The 22,143-nt window shown below is 35.8% G+C and overlaps 2 protein-coding genes across 3 annotated transcripts in view; both read right to left on the reverse strand.

The window, feature by feature from the left end:
- Window positions 1-16,242, reverse strand: part of LOC149078043 (casein kinase I-like) — a 51,538-nt gene extending 35,296 nt beyond the window's left edge. The window contains exons 1-2 of one of the 2 annotated variants that reach the window (XM_089241614.1): window positions 15,816-16,242; window positions 1,894-2,000 (exon numbers count right to left, since the gene is read on the reverse strand). In XM_089241614.1, coding sequence (XP_089097740.1) covers window positions 1,894-2,000; window positions 15,816-15,944 — 236 coding nt within the window. In that variant the 5' untranslated portion in view covers window positions 15,945-16,242. The remainder of the gene's footprint in view (window positions 1-1,893; window positions 2,001-15,815) is intronic. The other variant, XM_089241613.1, reaches the window with a different exon arrangement.
- A 3,811-nt stretch (window positions 16,243-20,053) lies between these two features.
- On the reverse strand, window positions 20,054-20,725 carry LOC149078044 (uncharacterized). The gene has a single exon (XM_089242091.1). It carries the CDS (start codon window positions 20,723-20,725, stop codon window positions 20,054-20,056), a length of 672 nt encoding a protein of 223 aa, XP_089098217.1.
- Between the last annotated feature and the right edge of the window lie 1,418 nt (window positions 20,726-22,143).

Here is a 22,143-nt window from a genome sequence, read left to right on the forward strand (position 1 = left end):
TACCCGTCTTTTATAAACAAGTTACACAATCGGCGAGATACATCCTTCGATTGACTAATACGAGAAACACACGAGGCTTGTTGCTATCTATCCATCAATGAGCTACAGAGCATTAAAATAAACAGCAAAGGTGACAGATTAAAAAAAAAAAAAAAAAAAAAAAAAAAGATAGTGTTGCTTGATTACGCGTAAAATCAATGGGGCCGCGCCGCAAAAAAAGTATTAGAGTCCAGATGTTAATGGAGTATCTACGTGATGTGGGAAAAAAAACCATTCCAATAAAAATCGAGATAACGGAAATGAGCTATTTCAGCAGAAAAACACGCCACAACTCGTCACGGCAAGAACATAGATATGAGGCTCTGGACTTTTGATAAAAGATTTTGGAAACACAAGAGAGGCGTTATCGATCAGAAAACTTCCAATTTACTTATAATAACATGAACGCCGAACAGAGAGAAAAGAGGTCATTAAAATCCCGATTAATTATTGGGTCAATTAGGTATCCGGTCATCCCAGCTCAAAAGCTTCAGCGTCAGGAAAGAAAACCATGAACATAGCATATCATTCCCAAGTTCAACATGCTGTCACTCATAAAATTGCTAGTAGGATCTATAGGCCATATAACATCATAGAAACTTTTCCATGAAAAAAAAAAATTGAAATCTGTGAAGCGATACCGTTATTCTGAAACCAATCACCACTTCCATAAATGAATAAATATAGAAGGGGGAATAAGTTAATAATTTCAATCACCAGTAACATCGCTTCCGATAATGAAATGGAGGAAAGGATAAGAAAAATAAAAAATGTGAATCATTCGCTACATTTGTTCGTGTTTTTTTTTTGTTGTGTGTTGTTTTTTGTTTTTTTGCGGGTCACCCAATTACCATCTTTTTCTTTCCTCACTGGAAAACACTAACAGAGATGACCTATGGACTCACCATGAAACAAACTCAACTGTGATTAATATGAGTAAGAGGGGAAAAAAAGAGGAGCAACTAATATAAACAGCCGTAGAACACACTTGAAGTTAAAGGTTTTTGAGGTAAGGAAAATTGCCTTTTTAAGCAATAGTACAATGAAGAATGAGCATGTCACAATCATTGGGAAAAAAACAATTTTTAGATAATTAATACACATGAATTATGCAGTACAATTTATACTATAAGGAAACTATGAGAACATCTGCATAAACTCAAAGATTGAAAATATGGCAAAATAAACAGGCATTGGTGGGTTAACTATGATGAAATATGTTCATTTAAAAAACATCTTTAAACAGATGTGAATCAAAAAAATATCACTCTGCAACAATTACGTCTCTACTTCATTTCACTACATTAGTCCACCATGAATAATACAGATAACTTCATTCTGTACTACTACTACAATTCTGAAATGTTTATAGATATTACCCTATAAATCGGAAATCACACAGTAGTACCTCAACCTATACAAGTCTTTTTTTATAAGTAACCTTATCCAAATTCGGAGCAAAAATGCTAAAAATGATTTTTTCATCAACTCCAGAAAGTCAAAATAAACTCATTAACAACACCAAAGTTCAGGCACTTTGAACAAGTCAAAGGCTAACAGGACTGTTGCACTTTAATTAATTTATATGATTACTGATATCTTTCAAGCATGGAATGAATCAACCTATTTCTCATGAGAAAGTTTGATTCAAGATTTTCAAAGAATAAAAGTGACTTCCAGGGGAACAAATTAACTTCATAAGTTAAAATACTACTGTGCATAAGCAATCATCTCAATCAGTCTTGAAAATAAACACTTTATGTATCACACAAAATCTACCGGAATTTCTCACAGCCAGCTTTTGGCAATCTTGCATATGTAAAAAAATAGAATAGAAGAGCACTTAGCACTTACCGTATGTGTGGTATTCCAGAATTCCCTTGGAGTATTTTGTACAACTTGCTCTCATATAAGAGCTGTGGATGACGGGCTTTGACAGATTCGAGTTTGACAGCAACTTCCTACAAAGAAGGACCGATATACACATTTAAGGTTCTTGCCAATTTTTTTTGTTCTACACTAGAATACAAAGGCTAAGCCAAGACAAAATAAATTCTAGAACCAGCATTAAAAGAAATTTCTTCCACTGTGACAAGAAAATAACTGTCACGGAGAAACTGGTTCCTGACATTAACTAGATAAATGTTTCAAAAAAAAAAAAACATCTCACATGCACAGCCCTCTATTAAAATTAGAACTTCACAAATCCCAGGCACTGGATTACCATGAAGACTGCAAATTGATACTGATACATAAAATTTCCTTCACATGTGATTACTGCAGTGGAATCTGGAAACTCAAAACTGTTGGATATTGTGTTAGTAACAAAGAAATGGGTCAATATCAGGGCTTGACAACTCAAAAAAGAAATGAGCCAGCAGCCAAATTTTCTAGGCGCTAACATTCTTTTTTAACTGAAAGGTCAAAATGATTGATTTTTAGATTTTTCCAGGACTTGACCTTTTCTATGTTGGTGGAAATGGGTACACACATCTTCAAAATTTTGCATTGTTCTCAGACTCCAATTCAGTCATCACACAGAAAACTTCAGGGGTACCAATGCCAATTTTTCATCACCATGGTGAACTGGCACCTGAGATTTGTCATGCTATATGCAATAAGTGCCTTGTTTTTGTTTTTTTCTTTCTCCCAGAAAAACACTGTCATAGACTCCTGAGAAATTTGGCTGGAATCCAATTTTTCTTTATCAAGCCCTGGTTAAAATAAGAATTGAAATATTGGATATCCATCGAAACAGTGCAATATGAGTCGGCAAAAAATAACCCTAAATAAATTTGAAAAGAAAATCATTCAAAGTACAATTTCGAAGATGTGATGGAAGAAATCCATCGCATCCAATCCATGCTAATCAAAATGCAACAGATTAATCTTTTTTACAGCACAATAAATCTTGGATCACCATGTGTAGTTTAAGAAATCACCCAATCACTATGTCTAAGCATGCATAACTTTTTTCTCAAAATTTAAATCAACATGTTACATCAAATGAATACAAATTACCAGGGGCGTAGCCAGAAATTTCGTTAGGGGGGCGGGGACCACAGTGACAGAACAATGGATTTGGCCACCTTTTTCCCTTTTTTCGGTCATTTTCTCACATTTCGGGAGGGGGGGGGGGGACCAGACCCCCAAGTCCCCCCCCCCCTCGCTACGCCCTTGCAAATTACACATCAACAAGCTTGATGGCATGAAATTAATTTCTGCAAAAGCAAAAAATGTGAAAACGTACCCACTTTACTGAAAATTATGTACAGTATAACTCAGCTAACGATTGTCTCAGTTTATGAATTTTTCAGCTAACAAAGATTTGTTTAGTGATTTTTCTGGGGGGGGGGGGAAAGGAAACAGACAATTCGCATCAAACTGAACATTCTTATACATTCTAGGAGCTTATTTCTTTTCATCTGCATGTACCAGGCACAGAAATGAGCTAGCAAATTAAAAATGGATTGAGACACCAGACACCAACTGGGTTGTTTCAACACCAGCTTCAACAGACTAGCTGGTGCTGGTTGTTTATATAGTGCAAAATAAAAAAATCTTTTTAATATTTCATCTTCCTATAAAAAACCAAAGGACCTAACTGATCCTTCTGTCAGTTTGTCTTTTTTTATATAGCACTCCTTGGTATTTAAAAAAAATTTTAAATTTTAGGTAGTACCTGGAACAAATAAAGCAATTTTCTCATAGAAACCTAAAAGAAATCATGTTTCGGCTAATAAACATGATTTTGGAGCAGATTATCTTCGATAGCCAAGGTATCATTGTATTCCTAAACAAATTTTGAGAGCATGTATATTTCTTATTTACAAAATCTATAAAAAAGTTTGACAGACAACTCTAAAAATCCCCCACTAATCATATCTATCTCAAAATGCTCACAGCTCTGAATCAGTTTTTAGAAAGGTTTTCTATTGACCAAAGGAAAAGGATTAGAACATCAATATTTCTATGGTCACTAGAAAATTTTTTTTGAAAAAAACTATTCAAGAAGACCCATTGCTGGAAAGTTTTTTTTCAACTAAAGACAAACTATATAGCTACATATCATTTTGTGCATCAAACCAATCAGACCAATAGGACTTAAAGCAGAGTCCGGAAACCAACGACACCAACCAATCTCATTTGCTCACCTACAAAGTTTAAGCAAAACGACTCACTCCGGTGGACATTTTATATAATACAATGAAAATTCCTAAGTATTTTATGTATATGATGTGTCAGGGTTGTTTGGTTTAAACCTTGGTTTTAACCAATGGTTTTTTTTTCAAAAAGTCAAATAAAAGTGGCCTAAATATATTTTTTTCCTTGAAAATATCATATTGGTTCATTATTAGCCAAAATTTTTCATTTTTATCACATTTTATATTCTTGGGGTATATTTTGATGGTATATTTTTAAATGGCATAAGATGGTGTAAGTGGTTTTTTTCAATAGCCTCGTAAAAGTGACCTGAATATGTATATTTTTTTTCATATGAAGTATCTTAGTTATTTAAAGTTATATACAGAAGCCAAAATTTCTCATTCTTACCTAATTTTCTAACCTTTGGCTAATTCTGATGCTCTATATATATCTTTACCAAATTCATGAATAAGGATTGTATCATACATCTAAATGTAATGGTGTATCATCTCACAGGGTTTCTTTTTCCCTTCACAAAGAAGCAGCAACAGTAGTGACATCATCCTGCTAGGGGCAGGTGGTCCTACAATCCAATAAAGACACCAGCTGTCCTTAAAGGACAAAGACTAGTGTACTAGTAGTTACATTACCTCACATACATTTTAATTTTCTTTCCCATAAGAAATAGCACATATATACTGTATATCTCCCAGTCTTAATATTCAATAGTTGTTTTTTTATACTTTCACTGTTAGGCCCAGTTAATCAGGGTTCTACTGTATAATAGTAGTAGTAACAGATATATGAAAAATAATCAGTTATATATATAGGGTGATTATAATTAAAGTTTTGATTCAAAAACTATACAATAAGTACTGGTCAGAATGACTTGGAAATTTGCATGGATACTCCTGAAGCAATGGAATTTTCTTTGACGAAAGAAAAAGTGCAAGTAGTGCCAAATGTGCAAGTAGATGATGCTGTACTTGGCCAGCAGTATAATCTATTGTGTGCAGCCACATCATTTCGGCACTTCCACAGCAGTGTGTAGATAGAACAACTTCTATCAAGATGCACATTGCAATGCCAGCAAAGCAGCTGCTGAAGACCCATTTTGACAATAACAGGATTGCATGACACCTGGCCGGCCATCAGTTCATTTGACCTTAACCCTTGCAACTTTTGGCTGTGGGGGTACCTCAAAATGTTATGAACAGTGGTCGGATTGCAAACTTTAGTGAATTGCAAGCTTCAGCGCATCCCTATATGTTAGAAGTTCCTCAATAATATTAACATGGGCGCGTTTGGTTTAATAAAGGTGAATTGCAAGTGCATCACATCATGACCATGGCATACTCTGATCTGTTGTTAAACAAGAATTTTTGTGCTTTCAACCTCATAGCCAGAACACGGTGGACAACATATTTAACATTTCTTGAGTAAGTTGTAGTTATCTGTTCAATTATTTCACTCTCTCTTTTTGTGATGTTTCCATGAATTATGAAATTTTGTAATGCTATAATTAAGTTATCATTTTGCGATGACTGGCTATTGTTTCCATTCTGCAAGCAAATTTCCCATGTATTGGATGATGTCATTAATTTTACTTTTAAAGTCTTTTTTTTCTCATTTTACTTAATAAAATTCTATTTTTTTCAGGAATATTCAAGTCAATTTTCAAGTCATTCTGACAATCGTTATTTTTTTAGTGTTTTGAAATCAGAACCTTATATAATATAGTATATTATATAGTAATCACCCTGTATATCAGAAAATCATCGCTAATTAATCTGCATTATTTATGCTTCATTAAATACATTATATTCACCTAATTTTTATTATAGATTTTGCAAAATAGCTTCCTAATTAAGTTCTGGTGCTCATTCATTCAGAACCTAAAGCAGGACTTGACGAATCCTTAGTACCTCTAATCATCCCTGGATGCTGTAAATTATTCAATGCCTTAACCCTTAACTGGAGTGGTGGGGTCATTTTGCCACCCCTTGAGAAAGAAATGCATATTTGCCATCTTATTTTCAGCAACTTTCAAGCTAGTTGTTTACACGTTAGACAAATTTATATTTTTCAACTTTTTCCTCTCTCTGCATTATTGATCAGTTTCAGTGGGGTCAAAATGATCCCCCCCCTTTTGCATCTGAAAAAAAGGTTTTTTGTGTCTGACGAGCAGAGTGTTCTGATTAAAATGGCATATCTGGAGAAGAGCACCAGTTTTTTGATAGACTAACAGTTTTAAATTAGTCATGAGACATCGGATGTCTAAGATGAGCATGAGGATAGTATTGTTAATGAATTAGACATAAGATCTGTGTAATCAACATGTCATGGTGTTATTTCCAAGTACAGTATTTCCGACTTAGAATAAGATTAATTTTGGTGCTTGTGAAAACATAGGTAGCAGGGTTGGTAAAAAAAACAGTTTAAAAAAAAAACCACAAAAAACCAGTTTTTTTTTGGTTTAAACCAGGTTTTTTGTTTTGTTTTAAATAGTATTAACATTAAAAACAATAACATTTCTTAAAAATCTTTCAAACTTCTAATAATTAATTAAAATAACATTTTTATTCATGTAATTAACACTATTCCCATAATAATTAATCAATAAATATTTCTTACATTCTTACAAAAACCAACTTTGTAATTTAATTATTTTTTGCTTAACTCAATGGATTACTTCGTGTTTGAAAATCCTTTTAATGTTATTAATCATACAAAGATGTTTTCTCCAGTTACTTTCAGTATGCTTAATTAGGAAGCTATTTTGCAAAATCTATAATAAAAATTAGGTGAATATAATGTATTTAATGAAGCATAATGAAGATTAATTAGCAATGATTTTCTGATATACAGGGTGATTACTATATAATATACTATATTATATAAGGTTCTGATTTCAAAACACTAAAAAAATAACGATTGTCAGAATGACTTGAAAATTGACTTGAATATTCCTGAAAAAAATAGAATTTTATTAAGTAAAATGAGAAAAAAACACTTTAAAAGTAAAATTAATGACATCATCCAATACATGGGAAATTTGCTTGCAGAATGGAAACAATAGCCAGTCATCGCAAAATGATAACTTAATTATAGCATTACAAAATTTCATAATTCATGGAAACATCACAAAAAGAGAGAGTGAAATAATTGAACAAATAACTACAACTTACTCAAGAAATGTTAAATATGTTGTCCACCGTGTTCTGGCTATGAGGTGAAAGCACAAAAATTCTTGTTTAACAACAGATCAGAGTATGCCATGGCCATGATGTGGATGCACTTGCAATTCACCTTTATTAAACCAAACGCGCCCATGTTAATATTATTGAGGAACTTCTAACATACAGAGGATGCGCTGAAGCTTGCAATTCACAAAAGTTTGCAATCCGACCACTGTTCATAACATTTTGAGGTACCCCCCACAGCCAGAAGTTGCAAGGGTTAAGTTGCATCCTGTTATTGTCAAAATGGGTGTTCAGCAGCTGCTTTGCTGGTATTGCAATATGCATCTTGATAGAAGTTGTTCTATCCACACAGTGATGTTGTGGAAGCGTCGAAATGATGTGGTTGCACAAAATAGATTATACTGCTGGCCAAGTACAACATAGTCTACTTGCACTTTTTTTTCTTTTGCGAAAGAAACTTCCATTGCTTCAGGAGTATCTACGCAAATTTTCAAGTCATTCTGACCAGTAGTTCTTATTGTAGTTTGGAATCAAAACTTTAATTATAATCACTGTGTATATAGCTGATTATTTTTCACAAATCTGTTACTACTATACAGCAGAACCTTGATTAACTGAGCTTAACGTATAAAAAAACAACTATTGAATATTAAGACTAGGAGATATATGGTATATATGTGCTATTTCTTATGGAAAAGAAAATTAAAATGTCTGTTAGGTAATGTAACTACTAGTGTGTACACTGGTCTTTGTCCTTTAGGGACAGCTAGTGTCACTACTGTTGCTGCTCCTTTGTGAAGGAAAAAACCAAAAAACCCTGTGAGATAATGCACCACTACATTTAGATGTGTAATGCAATCTTTATACATGAATTTGCGTAAGGTAGCCTAGAGCATCAGAGTGTAGCCAAAAGTTATAAAATGTGATAAGAATGAGAAATTTTGACTTCTGTATATAACTTTAAATAACTAAGATACTTCACATGAAAAAATTTCAAAAGTCATGTATTCCTCTTTCTTTCGAATGTGTCTTAATAAAAGACCATTTTTGAGAAAATAGTTAAGGAAATCCGAAAAATTATTTAGTGAATTAATTGATAAATGAATGAAGTCATGTAAAAACCCATTGCTTTTATGAAAATTTCTTTTGATTTTTTAAATGCATCAATACTCGCTGGGGTCAAAATTGCACTATAATGCCAGTTACACACAGAGTTTTCACAACACCAGTTAACGGTTAATCTCATTCATAAAGGTGGATATAAGGTCAAGAATGTTTTCAGGCAGAGTAACGTTCCTTTTAGAACTAGTGTTTCCTCATTTCAAATGACAATTTCTGAACATTTTGTGTTGTCTTCTCTGACCAAATTAAGTAATCACTCATAAAATTTTAGTCGCAGATGCTAATTTTCAAGTTGCCAGAGTGACCCTACAGCTGGGAATAGCTGTTCCATTCTCCTCAAGGTAGTTTGTATGTACATACTACAGTAGAGTCTTGATATAATTGGAGTTTTCGAAACTACAAGGTTCCAAATAATTTGAGGTGCTAGAATTTGAAATTATTTTCCAAAACTTGTGTTTTTTTTGTTGAGCATAAGTTTTTTGATTTTCTCCTATTTTTCTCATGCACTTTCAGTGGAAGGTCTTGATCCTTGGGGTCTCTGGTGGATCCCCAGGCTATTTTTAGTGCAGAAAATTAATACAGAGGCCCTCTCAGGCCTAGACTTTCTAACAGCCTCTTTTAACCAGTCTACGGGTGTTGACAGTTGTGTAATGAATTGAGCAGTTAATAGGAGTAGTACCCTACATTCAGAAAGCTATTTTATACCGCTTTCCAGATAATCTGAGATAGCATTGGTTCTGTTCACCCCGAATCAATGGGACTCCAATGTTCCCTTATTACAGGATATGGCTAAAGAGTTTTTCATGAAACAAGCAAACTTTCCGTAATGAATCAAATGATAAGGTCTGCAACAATTATAACATTTCTTGATTGCATGAACACGACTATTACAAACTAATCCTAATACATAGGGGAAGATGGGAACACTGGAGACCACCCCCTTCAAAATTTATTTAATTTCTATTTTTTCTCCTTGATATTTTTATTTATGTTAGGCAGTCAAGTAATGAAGGTTTACAATCAAAAGAAGTGTATGGTCAAAGCATAACTTGGCCATTTTGCAGAAGTTTGCTGTTTTCAGCTGCATAAATTAAAATGTTACTTTAATAACAAAGACAAGAAAAATTACGTAAAGTTGATTTTTTATGATTTCAACAGATAAAAAGCACAAATTACCCAAGAAAAATGTTCTAGAATGAGTGCTATTTCAAAAAGAAATTCACAATACAGTAAAATACTACGTTATTTGGAAATTTAAAAAAAAAAAAAAAAACTTAAACCTTGAAATGTTTAATAGAATATAGTTTTATAATAACTACAAACTGAATGATACAAATATTTGCATAATATCCTCCAGTTATTAATAACAGTCTTTCCATATATTCTCCAGAATTCACATCTCTAAGCCCAATTATAATCTATTAAACTACAGAGTGGGCAAAAAGTCTGTAGAAACTTTAAAAATTCATAAAAACGAGAAAAATAACAAAAATAATAAATGGTTTGTAGGGTTAGCATCAGGGTTAAAGCTATATTCCTATTTTTCGCAAAATGCAAAAGAAAATCTTAGAAGGCAAAAGACGTAATAGCCACTTCAGCAAAAATGCGTACAGGAGGTACGAAACCAGACGACATCCAACAATAAATCATTAGCGTTGTAGCATTTTGCTAAACCTTTTCCCCCAATTTTCAATTTTTTGCTAAAAGAATTTATTATCCAGCTTAAACCCTGATTAGCATCGCTATGTCACAGGATTTTTTTTTAAGATGGGGGAAAAAGTAACTAAAAAAACACCCGATAGGTGGCACTTAAGTACATGAATCAAAGTAAAAATATGCAAATAACGAACAGCATGGTTCAAAATCATTTATTACAGCAGTATATGTTCCACATGACCACCACCACAGGGAATAACACATTGCAGGCGAGTCACAAATCCAGTAACGGCAGAGTGCAGCAGGTACACATACACAGTTTACAATGGTAAACTGGTTGCAGATTAGGGGCACAAGTTCTCATAACCATCTCATTTGAATATTTCCACCAAAGTCGCTCATACCAGCGCAACCTATCGGCTGTTTCTGTGAATTATTTTGTTTCAGTCTTAAAAAAATTCCTGTGACCTAGTGATGCAAACTGTTTATTTCGGTTATTTTTCCAAATGGAAAATTGTACGTGCTAATACCAAAAAAAAGCCTCAATCATAACCTCGGATTTGTCAAGCCCTACTAGTGTTGCAAGATACAGTAAGCTCTCAACAATCTGACCATGTGCTAGTCCAACCCATCCAGCAAACCAGCGTTTTTCTTATTTGAGCATAAGAAGAAAACCTGTCAATCAGGGGTTAAGCCACGGTTGCATTTTTAGCAAAATGCAAAAGAAAATTTTAGAATGTGAAAGAAGTAAAAGCTACTTTTGCAAAAATGTGCACATGAGGTACGAAACGAGTAGACACATCCAACAATCAATCATTAGCATTGTAGCATTTTGCAAAAGCTTCCTCTCCCCCCACCCCCAATTTTTGCTTTTTTGATATAGGAATTTTTTATCTAGCTTAAACCCTGCTGTCATTGCATGTCTGAGCGCAAATGTTTATAACTTTTGGGGGGCTTTTCGCCTTACTTCCAGCAATCCAGTGATTTTGGTTGTCTAGGGCACCCTAATCTGATACGTGCCAGATTAGCAAGAGTCTACTGTATCACTGAAGTTTTTCCCTGACGCAAGCAACTGAGTAGCGAATCAAACTGAAGGTGATGCAACAATTACAAGAACATTTTTGATCACATGAATATGACTATTACAAACAATACATATATCGGGCCTATATATATTATTCTATAGCTGAACTCAATAAATTATTTTGTGTTTGAGAATTCTCTTACTAATCCCTATAATAAAGATGTTTTCTCTAGTTACTTTCTCAATATGCTTAATTAGGACACTATTTCGCAAAAACTATGATTAAAAACTAGGCAAATTACGAGTTTAATGAAGCATAATTAGATTAATTAGCAATGATTTACAATATACAGGTGATTATCCCCAAAGCAGAATGTTTAGCACTGTTCTGCGATGAGCCCTCGGCTGACTGGAAATGTTCTGCAGTAAAAATCCCCATACATGCAATAGTGTTTTTTTGCACTTTTTCTTAAAATCTTCCGAATTGTTCTGCAGTAGCGCTAATTGATTTAGCGCTAACAGATTTTGGCACTTTGGGGATGATTATAACTAAAGTTGAGTTCAAAACACTAAAATAAAAACCACTGGTCAGAAAATGACTTGAAAATTTACATGAATGTTCCTGAGGCAATGGAATTTTGCATGGTGAAGGGGAAAAAATACTTAAAAATGTAAAATAGATGCAGTACTCATCCAGCACATGGGAAATTTGTTCGCAGAATAGATATGATAGCCAGTCAAGGCAAAATGATAATGCAATTACCATGGAACGATTTCTTAATTCATGGAAACATCACAAAAATGTAGTCATTTAAACAAACAACAACTTACACAAGAAATGTTAAATATGTTGTCCACTGTGTTGTCTTTGACATGAAGAATAAAAATGCTTGTTCAACAACAGATCAGAGTAGGCCTGTCATGGTAACAATGTGAATGTGCTTTCAATTCACCAAAGTTCACAATCCAACCACTGCACATAACACTTTGGGGTACCTCCAAAGCCAAAAGTTGCAAAGGCTATAGTAGCATTCACCTATAAGGTGAACATGGTGGCCAGGTCTTGCATCATGTTGTTATTGTCAAAAAAATTTGTTCTTCAGCAGCTGTTTTACTGGTGTCGCAATGTGCATCTTGATAAAAGTTGTGCTATCCACCAGGGCTGGACAAATCGAAAAAAATTTAAATGCCAGCCAAATTCATTAAGAGTGAAGCATGTTTCCCCCCCCCCCCAAGAAAAACAGTCCCAAGTATTTTTTTACTTTTCCAGGACTTTATGACCCATTCTCATGTTGGAATCATTACGAAAAATCAAAAAAAAAATTATTGTCTCATACTTACACTTCATTTTAGCAATGACGCATATAAAATTTTAGGTGCCAAAATCTATTTTCCTAGTCACCCCAACATTTAGGATTTGTCCAGCCCTGCTATTCACAATACTGATGCTGTTGTAGTGCCAAAATGATTATGGTTACGAAAATAGATTATATCACTGGCCAAGTACATCATGCACTTGTACATTTCAAAGTATTTTTTTCCTTTCGCCAAAGAAAATTCCATAGCTTCATGCAATAGACCCATGAAAATTTTCAAGTCATTCTGACCAGCAGTTCTTATTTGTGTTTTGGAATCAGATCTTTAATTATAATAACCCTGTAGGCTATATAGCTGATTATTTTTCATAAACCACTACTGTATATCTTAACCAAACAGTGACCCAGTCCATATTGTCCATATTTCAAGGAATCGCTAACTGAAAATTATTTAGACAGGGATCACCAGCCACTTTGTGAACTGGTCAATTACAGGCTTTTACTACTGTGCAGTAGAACTTTGATTAACTGCGGGTAATGATGAAAATATGTAAAAAAAAAATGGACATGTCTGAGGTAATGTAACTACTAATACACTAGTCTTTGTCCTTAAAGAGCAGCTGGTCTTTTTTTTGGATTACTGTCCCTAGTAGGTGGTGCAAGACCACCTGCCCCTAGAGTGCCAGTGAAATTGTTGTTACTTTGTAAAGGGGGAAAAAAGCCTGCGAGATAACATAGCACCACTACATATATGTGATGAATTTTTCTCATGAATTTACTTAAGATAGAGAGCATCAGAATATAGAACAGAAAATATTAGGTGTCAATACTAATTTCATAGTCGCTATGGGATTTGCACAGCCTTGGTCTACTGTATCGCTGAGGTTTTTCATGATGCAAGCAACTATGAGTAACGAATCACACTCAAGGTACCGTAGCAATTACAGCATTTTGGTCATGTGAATATGACTATTACGTACAAATAATTCATATACAATAAAAATCTGGCACCCATTCTAATCATTAATAAATAGACACCATTTTAGACATTTCATAATAATTGCAAATGAAATCTCGTTTCTATAAGATCATTTTATTTTTAACCATAATTAATATAATAGAAAAATTCATAAATTATTTCAAATACAATCAAATTTCACAGGAGCGTTTTTCCACTATTATAATTGTGATAGGCCTTCTATTAATAATATTCAAAGCTCAGAATAAAAACTAAAAAATTTTAAACTAAACAACAATAACAGTTGTAAACAATTATATTGGAATGATAATTGATAATACAAAATTATCGGAAAAACTACAAGGTTAAATACAGAAAAGGGGGAAAAGCTAAAGTCACACGCTTCTGTTACTGTCAAATTAATATGTTTTCCAGTAGGACTCCTTTAAGATGACGATTTCCAAACATTTAGTCCTCGGTTCTTAACTCAGTAATCACACAAAAGCCTCATTTACATATGCAGTATTGAGGTAGAATTGGAAGTTTCTGCAACCTTCTTTTTTCATAGGAAAAACTAGAAAGCAGGCGTTGGCTTTTATTTCCTACATATCTTTGAGCGTTGTAAACTTCTTTCCCATAATTTTTCCAAATGCAAACCTCTGACTACTACAATAAAGTGGAATTGAAATGTCGATCCATGTAAACAGGTTTCAGTGAAAACCTTTTTGAACCTGGTTTTAAACAGTTTTCACACTTCCCATGTAAACACACCTATATTGTCCTCCTTATGCTAGCGACATAACTATGAAAATTTTCACTTTTTGAGTTTGAAAGCTGGTTCGATCACTTAGGCCCTTTTTTGCCAGAAATACGAATGTGTATTCTTTATTAAAACATGTGTTATGAAACATTTTAGGAAAATAACCAAGTAACATAGGTAGAGTAAACTTTCAAACATCATTGCCCAAGTTTTTGAAATTTACACATCTATGGTTCTGGCATAATGGAAGACAATATTTAAAATTCTGGAACCGATGCTAATTTTTCAGTTGCAAGGGTAATCCGATGCCTGGGAATAGCTGTTCTGTTTTTATAAAGGAGGCTTTATACTCATATTGAGAAATAGTTATTCATGACACAATCAGCTTTCAGCTCATTTTGATCATTTTCTGCACATGAGGACTAATTAGACCGAGACCTACAATTTTTTGGAGATTCCAAATGGCAGCCCTTTTTTCTACTCATCAAGAGGTTGGTGTGCTAAACCCTTCATGTGGGAGTGCCTGCAGTAGCAATCTTTTTCTGTGGTCATTCCCCGTTTTCGTTGCACCTGTGTCAGGAAAGTTTTCTGACAAGAACAAACCGGGTATCAAACTCGTGACACTTCTGAACATCCTTTGGTACTTTAGATGAGTATCTTATCAACCCCAAAGCAGAATGTTTAGCACTGTTCTGTGACGAACCCCCAGCTGACTGGAAATGTTCTGTAGTAAAAATCCCCATACATGTAATAGTGTTTTTTTTTCTGCACTTTTTCTTAAATTTCTTCCAAACTGTTCTGCAGTAGAGCTAATTGTTCTGCGATGTACGTCTCAGATTTTGGCACATTCTGCTTTGGGGCTTATCAACCTGGGCTACTGCGTCCAGCAACAAATCAAATGCTACGCACTACAGCAACATTTCTTGATCATCACACGAATATGACTATTACAAACAATACGTATACCAGGGCGCTCCCTCCCAAGGCGACCAAAACATTGGCATTCACGCCCAAAATTTTCTAGATGCGATTACTAGCTCCAGCAATGAAATACGCTCCACTCGTCAAATACGCATTTGGCACTTAGATTTTTCTCTCGATCTGCCAAAACCCTGACACTATACAATACCAATCATTAAACCGTTTCAATCAATAATTCGTAGACACACACATTCAATATTCTCAGGCATTTCACATACACTACAAACGCAATGAAAAATCACATTTTCAAGACTATTCTTTCAACCACCAACATTGAAATTATACAAAAAATTTCTCAATGGGGCTTCTACTACTACGATAGGCCTTTTTTTATAATATTTTGAAGCTCACAATAAAACAAACTTTCACCATGCTTCAACTAAATAGTTATATTCCATTAAACAAAATTACATCCGAGTGATAATTGATAATACGAATTATCGGTAAAAAAAAAACAACACAAGGTCAAATACTGAAAGGAGATAAAAAACGAAGCCATGCGCTTTTGTTACACACAAGCTGGCCGAGATTGCAAAAAAAAAAAAAAAAACGCTTCTAATTTCAACAAATATTATAACATCAATAATAATTGATAATCGGAATAACTCACCTCGCCATTTGTAATATTAACTCCTAGGTATATATCCCCGAACGATCCGCTTCCTATTTTGTGAGCGAGTCTGTATTTCCCACCAACAACGAACTCTGATCTGGAAGAACTCGCGCTCGCCATCTCCATCGAAGTTTAAAACCTTCCCCCCTTGAAAACTATTTTATTTCCAGAAGGATGGCTTCTTTTTTTTTTTTTTCACTGCTCAAAACAAAATGAAATAAATATTATTATACGGTCGTCTGTTCGAGAGAAGAAAAAAAAAAAGTTCCTATATATTTTCCTTTTCCCCCCTCTTGCTGTTTCCAAGAAACCCTCGAGAGAAAATTTCACGTTACTACACAAAAGAAAGAAATCAAAGAAATTGACCGTAGGCAAATGACCTACGAGAACATCTACGACATTTTTCCAACTGACGTATTGTGGAGAGGAGGAGATACACAAGATCGATAGAGATTACAACACATCTCCAGATCGATTGTTGATTCGAAAAAAATATAATAATAATAACAATAATAATATTTATTATTAATTTTTTTTTTCTAGAAATTACCGAATTACGTTTTAATTTCTTGTAGGAAATCTTATTTCTATTACTTTTGTATAGTTTATAAGCTTTTTTTCTTTGTAATACAGATATTTGGACTTTTGTCCTTCTTTGGGAATGTGTGATGAAAAAAGACACTTGTTCTCCATTGAAGGGGCAACGTAGTACATTCTCTATGAAATTACGGTGAAAACCTCACTACAATAATAAATCCCTTTATAACAATATTTTTTTCAAATCGTAATTTAGAATAGCCAATATTCTAATGTTAAACTCCTCTTAATATCACGATATCCTTTACTACGTTAATCCTTCTTTAACGATATTTTTTGAGGAGATTCCGAAACTGCTCTACAACACGATGTCTTTTACATTTCGCTAAAAATCACCCAGTACATTTTTTAATTTCTCGCCAGTTTTTGTTCTTTCGAGGGTGTTCAATAACATCGGTATTTTTTGCTGTACAGTCGCCCCCCCCCCCCCACCGTATTCGCGGGGGTTACGTTCCTGGGGTGACCGCGAATACGGAAATCCGCGAATAACCGAAACCATGGGGTTTTTTTTGTTTATCTCGTTTATTGAACATCATGAGAAAAGCAGGGTGACGCAGAGGTAGAAGTGGAATGTAGAAGAGGGTGCAGCGGTTGTTGGCGATGCTTTCTGAAAGGACATTGAGATTTTGTTTGATGTTTCTTCTTCTTCATATCAAGTATGTCGGAATATGTTGACAAGGCTTCTTCTAATTTTTCTGCATGTGAAGGACGTACCGTAAAGGTATCCGTGAACTTGTCTTCTACTTTAGAGCTGCCACGGCTCTAGTTATGACAGTAATGGCATTAGTGATGGTGTAATTCTTCCATACCTTCAAGGCATTTTATGTATTTGCATCTTCTATTGCGTGCACAATCATCTCCGGTATGAGTGGCATGTATAGTGAGCCTTGAATGTTCGCTTTACCCTCGATCAAGGGGCTGAATGATAGATGTTGATTAGGAGGCATATAAAGGACTTCCACACCATCAGCTTTGAACGTATTGACATCTTATTGTTCAGGAGCATTATCCAGTATCAAAAGAACTTTGAATGACATGTCTTCACTCTCAAGGTACCTCCTGACTTCCGGCACGAAACACCGTTTAAACCAATCCAGGAAAAGTGCTTTCATAGGTCCAAGCCCTTTTATTGTTCATCCAAAATACTTCGAGCTTTGACATACTTTCTCTTCAATGCTCGCGGATTCGCAGATTTTAAAACTACGGTGGCCATTATCATGTACCCATACGCATTTGCACAAAACAACATAGTAAGTCTATCTTAAAATCAGGCGCTCGCTTTTCTTCTTGATTGATAAATGTTCTTGCGGCATTTTCTTCCAAAATAATGCAGTTTCGTCAACGTTAAACATCTGCTGAGGTGCATAACTCTTCTCTTCAATAATTTTCTGCGAAGTCTTTGGAAATTTTCTAGCTGCGTCCTGGTCGGCAGAGGCTTGTTCGCCAGCGATTTTTACATTGCGTAACCCGAATCGTTTCTTAAACCTATGAAACCAACCTTTACTTGTATAAAATTCTGATGAAATAGACATTTTACCGGCCCTTTCCTTTATAGAAGCGTAAAATGTGTTATCGCCTTTTCTGTTATAATATTACAATCAATTGGAATACCTTCTTTTGTAGCAGTCTTGTACTCACAAAAAACCGCATTTTCTGTACGAGAAACACATGGATCCAGTAGGCGATGCAAAGTTTTCGCTGCCTCAGGTGCAGCTACAGCCGCGAGTGAACGAATTTCAGATTCCTTTTTCTTGATATATCTCACCGTAGATTCGTTGATTCCGTAATGGTGGACCACAGCTGCAGCAATTGGCTTACTTTTGCCAAGCATCGTCAATATATCCAATTTTTCTTGTAAACCTTTCACTTTTTTTTGTTTTTCCGAAGCATTATCAGTAGCACTTGAAAAATGAGCCATCCTAAACACGAACAACTCAAATTTTGTAAACAAAACACGTGAATGACGATTGCTGAGTATTTCCAAAAAAAATTTCCAATGAAGGAAAAAAAACCGCGAATACGGAAACCGCGAATATGGAAACCACGAATACGGGGGGGGGGGGGGGGAACCGACTGTAAATCCTTTGGAAGTTTTTAATAAATTCGCCGTGAAGCCACTTTTTGTGTAGTACACAAAAGTGTTGAGCGGTATATATAAACTATTTTACAGGGTAAAACAACTAACCGAATTTTATTCATTAACCAGGGCCGCGCAACTGGGGGCTGGCTGGTGTGTGGGGCCCACGACGCAGGACCACAAATTTCACCCTTCAACATTATACAGTGTAGTGCCTAATTGTAATGTTTCCTCTCGATATAACGATAACCTCTCTACAACGACACCTTTTCTTTATTTGTAAAGTATCATTATATCGAGGTTTCACTGCATGAATTATTGTTTTTTTTTAATTTTCAACGTAGTTCATATGCAGTTTCGTGCAAGGATACTGCAGAATTGCCCCACATCCACATACTGTGGTGGGGCCCCCCCAGGCAGTGATCTTCGGTGGTCCCCAGAGAGTGATAGAGGGGAAGGAGGCAAAGGGGACAACTTCCCCTTTTAATTTTTTTAAAGGGAGCGTTTACTCTTAGTTTCGATTTTCTGTCACATACCCAAACAGGTCAGTGTCGTCTAGAAATACAGTGGATCCCGGTTATAACGTTCCCTCTTACAACGTTTCACTGCTGAGTACGACTTATTTTCGTGGTCTCCTAACTAATACTCATCGAGATTTCCTGTTCATAGCGTTTCCCTGCTCACAACGTTATTCTGTGACGATTCATTTGGAAAAATTTATGAGCGGGATTCAATTTTTACGTCAAGTGTAATGTTTTCCGAACTCGTCGTAACTGCAAACATAACACAATATATATTTTGTCATTTCAATAAATACCCTTACAAATATCTGCCCCCCCCCCACTCCGCCTTCTCTCCCGTTTTTCAGGTTTCTGCCGTTCCTTTATTTTCTGAATTGCTGCCCATGTACTTTTTCAGTTCTTTTTTTTCAAATTTCTGCTCACGTTCACAAAAGTTTTTAAATTTCTCTCTTGATCTTTCTTCGAGTTTCTGTCATTTTCTGAGGCTGTAACTAGATTATTTAGTCACTGTTCTAAAAACTCTAGTTAGAAAGTTATTGCTCTGCCTTTTCTAAGTCCAACAAAAAAAATTCCATATTTTCAAGTATTGTAAGTATTATAGTTAACTATTATAGTATTAATATTTCACGAGATATTTGAATTCACAAAAATCGAGAAAAGGTAGGAAAGAACAGCATAATGAGCTTTTTCGTTAGTTTATGCCGTTCTTTCCTTTATTTTCAACAGTTCGCCAGTAATTTACGATCAAGGGAGTTGAGGCATAACTCTATAGGTAACGTAAGCGTTTGGGATGTCGACCTAGTTGATTTGATAACGCTCATCTGACTCCACTCTAATTAAAAGACGACTTGTCACAATCACCAAATTAATTTATTTACAAAAAATGCACACACACGAAAAAACATCAACATGTCATTTACACTCACTCGCAACTAACTGAATATTTTTTCTTCTTTTTGTTGCTTGGCGCGCGTAACCTGCGTAGTCACTTTTTACGCCAAGCGTTGGCGAAACTCCGCCACACAACTCCCCCGCCAGTCTCACACTTCATTTGTGAGACGAAACCGAACTTTACGACCATATCGGGAGATGTAAGTTTTGTTCTTATCACTGGAACTGTCACTGGAACGTGATGAGTCATCCTGAACGGCTTTATCCAACAGCAAAAATGCCGGCTTTAATCTGTCGATGTTGACCACCTTTTCTTCGTCGTTTACTTCCACCACGAAGTCCTTAGTCAATCTGCGCACAACACGGAATGGACCTTCGTACGGGCACTGGAGAGACTTCTTGAAGGGACCACGGCGGATGAAGACATGAGTGCAGGTGGTGAGCTCCTTCGGGACGTAGATCTTTGGAAGTCCATGCCGCACAGGATTCATTGGTTTCAGAGAGCTGATGATCCTTTGCAATCGGGCAATGTAGTCGGGAGGGTTAGACAATGGCTGATCGTCGTACAGCTGACCAGGAAGACGAAGTGAGGAACCATAAGTCAGCTGGGCTGTCGAGGCATCAAGGTCACTCCTATATGCTGACCTTAACCCAAGAAGAACCAATGGGAGAGCTTCATACCAGTCTGAGTCGAGGCCTTCCAGGACCTGTTTTATCATATGACACATCAATGCTTGCTTGAGTGGCCTATGGAACCTTTCCACCATTGCATTGCACTGTGGCGTATATGCAGCGGTCCTTGCAATTTGGATGCCAAGCATTCGGGAAAGAGCCTGAAAAAGACCAGATTCAAATTGTCCACCCGTCGCATGTTACCCTCTGAGGTGTACCAAATCGTGCAATCCACCCATGTACCAACGCTCTGGCGACACTTTCAGCCGTCATGTCGGATAGTGGCACTACCTCGGGCCATCTCGTGAATCTATCTACCATCGTTAGACAGTAACGGAAACCATGACACGGAGGAAGTGGTCCTATCAAGTCTATATGAACATGTGAAAGTGTTTCAGGGTCTAACGAAGCAACTAATGTGTCAAATTTTGTCTGCTCAACAGTAATACCAGACACCCTGAAACTGGACTCTAATTGAACAAAAAATAGTTTCACATTGTTTGGCCAAAAATTTGGTACTTTGACAGACACACGACCACATTGTGATTCAACTTTCTCATCTCCTGAATTTCCAGGTTTCGGATCCGGCATCATGAGCGTGTAAACTTCAATACCAATGCGAACGGAATTGCACTTTTAACACCCCAGAGGACACACGAGAAAGTGAACATACGAATCCGGCCTACCTTTATTCAGCCACGTGCCAATTAATGTTCTTGCGTCATTCCCCACCGCGTCACCACATTTGGGATGTCGACCTAGTTGATTTGATAACGCTCATCTGACTCCACTCTATTTAAAAGACGACTTGTCACAATCACCAAATTAATTTATTTACAAAAAATGCACACACACGAAAAAACATCAACATGTCATTTACACTCACTCGCAACTAACTGAATATTTTTTCTTCTTTTTGTTGCTTGGCGCGCGTAACCTGCGTAGTCACTTTTTACGCCAAGCGTTGGCGAAACTCCGCCACAAGCGCGCTCGGACAACTCAGGCTCGAACGCGACCGTTGCCACTGTGGTGACGGTCAGACCACACCAAACATTATGTTTGGGGCTGTCTCGTTCATTTTCGATAGAAATGAGTCTGTTTCGCTTGACACTTTCTTCTGATGTCGATGGTGAATTTTTCAAATGCGCAACATTTTCAGTGTCTTTAAACTCCTGCATGTACGTATAAATTGAAGGCATATTGATGAATTTTCAGACGAAACTTTCTTTGCCCAGTTTTCAGTGATTTTGTTTAAACTAACCACAATACACACTGCTCATTCCCCTACGCGGTTTCCATTTTTGTTTCTTATTATAGCTGCCCAGAGTTGCCAGGTCCTTAAAAAATTTCCAGCCACAATCCTCTTCAAAAGTAACCAAAAAGTAGCCCAAAATATTTGAACTTGTGCTGCTATCTATGAAGCAAGAAACGAGCTACAGTTTTACGATATTCTAGCTAGCTTGCAAAGGGGTGGCTTATAGTTCTTTTTTCTTGTTATAGTCACTAACACTCCCCCCCCCCCAACTTTTCACTTTTTCGTAAAAAATATGGTTTTTTTTACCGAATA

Source organism: Pholcus phalangioides, unplaced genomic scaffold (genome assembly GCF_987345545.1).
Source record: "Pholcus phalangioides strain wild (caught in Gottingen) unplaced genomic scaffold, Ppha-v1.0 ptg000014l_1, whole genome shotgun sequence".
In the NCBI taxonomy this organism is placed as follows: domain Eukaryota; kingdom Metazoa; phylum Arthropoda; class Arachnida; order Araneae; family Pholcidae; genus Pholcus; species Pholcus phalangioides.

Coding starts and splice junctions, on each gene's coding strand:
- LOC149078044 (XM_089242091.1), bottom strand. CDS start 20,725: ATGCTTGGCATCCAAATTGCAAGGACCGCTGCATATACGCCACAGTGC.